General features: G+C 31.8%; 1 protein-coding gene across 1 annotated transcript in view; it reads right to left on the bottom strand.

Moving 5' to 3' along the window:
• Window positions 1-4494, bottom strand: part of MED13 (mediator complex subunit 13) — a 158701-nt gene that overhangs the window by 52275 nt on the left and 101932 nt on the right. Inside the window, exons 21-24 of the mRNA XM_006899467.1 lie at window positions 3961-4150; window positions 2071-2530; window positions 701-920; window positions 7-93 (exon numbers count right to left, since the gene is read on the bottom strand). Coding sequence (XP_006899529.1) covers window positions 7-93; window positions 701-920; window positions 2071-2530; window positions 3961-4150 — 957 coding nt within the window. The remainder of the gene's footprint in view (window positions 1-6; window positions 94-700; window positions 921-2070; window positions 2531-3960; window positions 4151-4494) is intronic.

Raw genomic sequence — 4494 nt, 5'->3', positions numbered from 1 at the left:
AAAGGCCGAAAAAGCTAGGGATTTTAAATGTTGGGTATAGATTTGCCTATCTTCATGTTTCACTGACTGCAACAGGTATTGACAAGGAACAATCTAAGAAGTAGAAGTATTACAAATGTTAAACATGCAACAAGAGAATAAAAACCCCACAGAGACCAAAAAACCCACAAACCAAACCAACTCTGGTTTACGGAATCGTTTAAAGAAAATGTTAAAAAATAAACTAAAGAATTATGTTTTCTTCTCTAGAAAGGATAGTTCTAATCTATCCTTTGGGGTCATTATGTGTTAGAATCAACTTGCAAGCAGTCAGTTTGACTACTGTAGAGGTATTTAATAATTAATTTTGCTGAGAGGCTGTAAACTAAATGACTATCTAAAAATCTATATAACTTCACTTAATAGTGTCATTGTCTAGGAAAAAATCTAAAATCTTTGAAAATAATCAGATATGGCTTAATTCTTCTTACTTTTATTTGCTTTAGTTTATATACATACCATGTTATATCTTTTTATAGCATTATTACTGTGAAAATTTTATCTTTTTAAAATTCTAGTATTTCTTATAAATAACATGTAAAGGAAAATAAATCTAAGGTGAGCTTTAGAAAATCAGTAGGAGTATGTATACATTTGCCATTTCTCAGTATCAAATTATTTTACATACATATATTTTGCTTGTGTAAGTTTACATTCTTACCTGTACAGAAACAGTACTCTTGATATGAGGAGGAAGAGTTTGGACCATTTCCAGAAAGCATCGAAGTAGCCCCAATGTCCATACATTAGAAGAGTTAGTACTCTCATCTTTATTTTCATAAGTAAAAGGATCAATTATATAAACAACAATTGCAGGTGGATAAGTGACTGCATGTGAATCACCATCTGTGGGTATTCCAACTTTATCCCGATCCATTGTGCTAAAATTTGAGTATGAACAAAACAAAAAGGAGAACTGTTATAGAGCTTTACTTCTGTAATCAAGGCAGATTCTACACAGCTCCAATATTTTCTCTTGGTGGATGATGCTAGAAAACATCTTTGAAAACACAGAATAGATCTTTTCCCAAAAGGAGAACCACAAACATTCAATTTCATTGTAAACATTAAAAAACCCCAAAACAACCATGATTTAAATCCTAATTTCAATTTATTTAAATTATGAACTGCTAAAAACTGCAAAGGAGAGAATTCAACATTAAGACATAAAACTTAAAGATAAAAAAAAAAATTAAATGAGCTGTTCAAGACCACAAAGTTGGCTACAAAAGAGTAAAAGAAATCAAATTCTAGATTCCATTCATGTTCCCCTACATTTATGAAACTACGTATATAAACTTCAACTAAGTAACTAATTATCATCCTATGATGTGTGAAGTGATTTCATAAACCTTCAAACTTTATTAAGATGGGTAAATCAATTTAGATAACTTGATTTGGGCCAAAACTGTGTCCTGGGTAGCTGAAAGAGATCACTAAAATCATAATAACTTAAGCTATTAATCAAAAAGAAAGCCTACTCAGTATTTTAATTTTAAAACAGTAATATGAGATAGGCTTCATCTTAACTACTATCATGGTAAGTAGTATGAGAGCTTAGAAGCACTACATATTTCATATGTCAGTGTCTCCATTTTACAGATAAGGAAATATGTACAAAAAAGATTATGTAACTGTCCAAAAGTCATATAGGAAGTAAACTGAAGACTTGTGAATAAACTTCAGGTATGACTGAAGTCTCTGAACAAATACTGTGAATAGTGACTTCTCATTAACTATGGTGATATACATAGGCTCATCTAATGTATACTAAAGATGCAGAACACATTTAAACATCAGATGGGTAATATTTAAAATTCTGGAGATCTTCAATTCTATATTAAGAGTCTAGGAATCAATGATGAAGACTTTATGAAGACTTCTCATAATAACTTATATTTAGTCAGTAATATAAAAACTGTAATTTCAAGTATAAGATAAACAAGCTCTTGTGTTCATTCAAAATGTCTTATTTAGGAAAAAATAAAAACATAAGCTTATGTTTCTGCAAAGCAAGATTCTAAAAGGTACCTTTCAGGCACATCAGGATGGGGCTGAGTAGAAAGCAAAGATGACTCTCCAGATATCCCAGCTGTCTGTAAAGATGACTGTTGCCCTCCTAGCTGGCTATTCTGAACTGTAGTTGTCTGTGTAGACATGGATGGTGCAGCACTACTATTCATACTGCCAAAGGGTGGAAATGAAGTTAGTTTATTTGATGATACTCCACTATTCAAGTTGGAAGATGACGAAGATGAAGTTGAAGTTGTGGTCAAAGTTGAGTTAGCTGTGGCAACTGAAGAAGACATGGCACCACTTGAAGTCAATGTCACAGTGTTGCTTGTTGCAGATGCAAGGGTGGTGGATGGAGTGTTAGCATTTCCAGTATTTGTCATCTGAGGTGAAGTAATCGAAGACTGACTTGTAGGGACAACTAAATTTGGCTGGGAAAGCAGCGTGCTATCCAATGGCTGAGAAGCAAGATAAGGACCTAAAGATAATAAAAACCACATTCATGATACATCACTAGCTTTCTAATTATCCCACAAAAACTAAAGAAACACATTTAAGATAGAAATTTTAAATAAACTAACATTTTCACACAATTTAACAAAATGACTATGAAAGTGAAATAAAATTTTACATTCTAAACATCAGTTAATTTTCATGACTCCATTCAGCATTTCTAAACCACTAGTTCAATATATGATATTTTATTATTAAAAAGATTTTTATTATTTCTATAGATTTTATATAAATTTGAAATGTTACAAAATAAAAAGTTCCTGAAAAATCCAGCACTTAAAAAAAATTAATTTTTAGGTGTGTTGTCAGGTTGAACCTGATTCACTGAGACCCAACATTAGTGTAGTTAGATCCCCCTGTGTCAACTCTGACTCGGAGACTGTATCTATAAACAAGAGGAAAATCTCTGCCTGATCCTGTACTACCCTCCCAATCTCTGCACTACTTAAACTGCTGCCCAATAAGAATTCCTAACCTGTATTTTTTTAAATGGGAACAGATAACTAAGTCTTCTTTCCTACAAGAGAAAACTGTAAGTATCAGCTGTTGACTTCAAATAATCTTTCATGTAGCATCCAAGCACTTTAACTACCATACCATCAGAGTTCTTTATATAAAATAATGTTAATACGTGTCAAGTTAAGAATAACTAGTAAAGACGCTGCACTGCAATCCCAGAAGTACGCAGTTCAAATCCACCAGATGCTCTGCTGGAGAAGGAGGGGGCAATCTCCTCCTGTACCAGTCAGATCTGATTTGATGGTACACATAAAAATGATACAATAAAAATTTAAAAAAAAAAAAAAAAAAGAATAACTAGTAAGATTAAATTATTTTGATTCTACTTTCTTTGGACTGACTCTCAAACAAGACTATGGATATTAAGTCAAGGAAATGAAAAAGATAAAAAAATAGTTCCCTTTTTATTAGCTCCAATAAAGAACTGTTTAGGAAATAAATTTTCTCTTTAAAGTAACACTAATCAGTAATTATTTATTAATTAATCCATAATTAGTAAATTAAGACTCCTGATATTAATAAATTTAATAAAAACATGTTCATCACACCTAAAAGAATCAACAAAAACATTTCTAACCCATAACTTTTTTCTTAATGTATTCCATATGCCAAAGACCAGCAGACTTTTTCTATAAAAGGTCAGATTATTGTGCTTGCTTCGGCAGCACATATACTAAAAGGTCAGATTATTAAACATCTGTGGGACACAGTCTCTGTAACAACTATTCAGGTCTAATATTATAACACAAAAGCACATGCAATACATAAATAAATAAGTATGGCTATGTTCCAAAAAAAAATTTATTTCTACAAAGAGTTGGTAAACCAATCCATCCTGGTTATTACTGCCATTAGACAATAAAAACAAATTAATACCTAGGTCATATCTGCAGACTTGTGCATAAAGCTTGAGTTTAGAAAATGCTTCATTGTTACAATCAGCTGCCTGAGAAAACCATTCTGTTACCAAATGTTCTGACAGTTTCTTTGATGCTGTAGATCCAACTTTCATGATGCCATCTGTCAACAGTCGTGAAATAGGTCTATGTTGTCCTAATCGACAGGACTACAGATAAACACAGAAAGTATAAGTGATGAATATATATTAATAATACTGCACATATTGCTTAAAAAGCTAATTTATTCATGTAAAATAAACCAAATTATTTATACGTAGAACCTGGAATACAAATATCAAATGTGAAATTTTTCTTCTGCATATTAAAAATTCATTACCTTCCTTTAAAAATTAAAATATACCTATTTTTATTTATTTATTTATTTTTTAATTTTTGTGTGAGTGTACCGTCAAATTAGATCTGACTGGTACAGGAGGAGATTGTCCCTCCTTTTCCCGGCAAAGAATCTGGTGGATTCGAACCGCGTGCCTCTGGGATTGTAGTTGCAGCT

The sequence above is a fragment of the Elephantulus edwardii genome, unplaced genomic scaffold (assembly GCF_000299155.1).
Source record: "Elephantulus edwardii isolate Elephantulus edwardi_28Jun2011 unplaced genomic scaffold, EleEdw1.0 scaffold00257, whole genome shotgun sequence".
NCBI lineage: Eukaryota > Metazoa > Chordata > Mammalia > Macroscelidea > Macroscelididae > Elephantulus > Elephantulus edwardii.
Note: the sequence above shows the minus strand (reverse complement) of the source record. Positions and strands in the feature narration are given on the sequence as shown.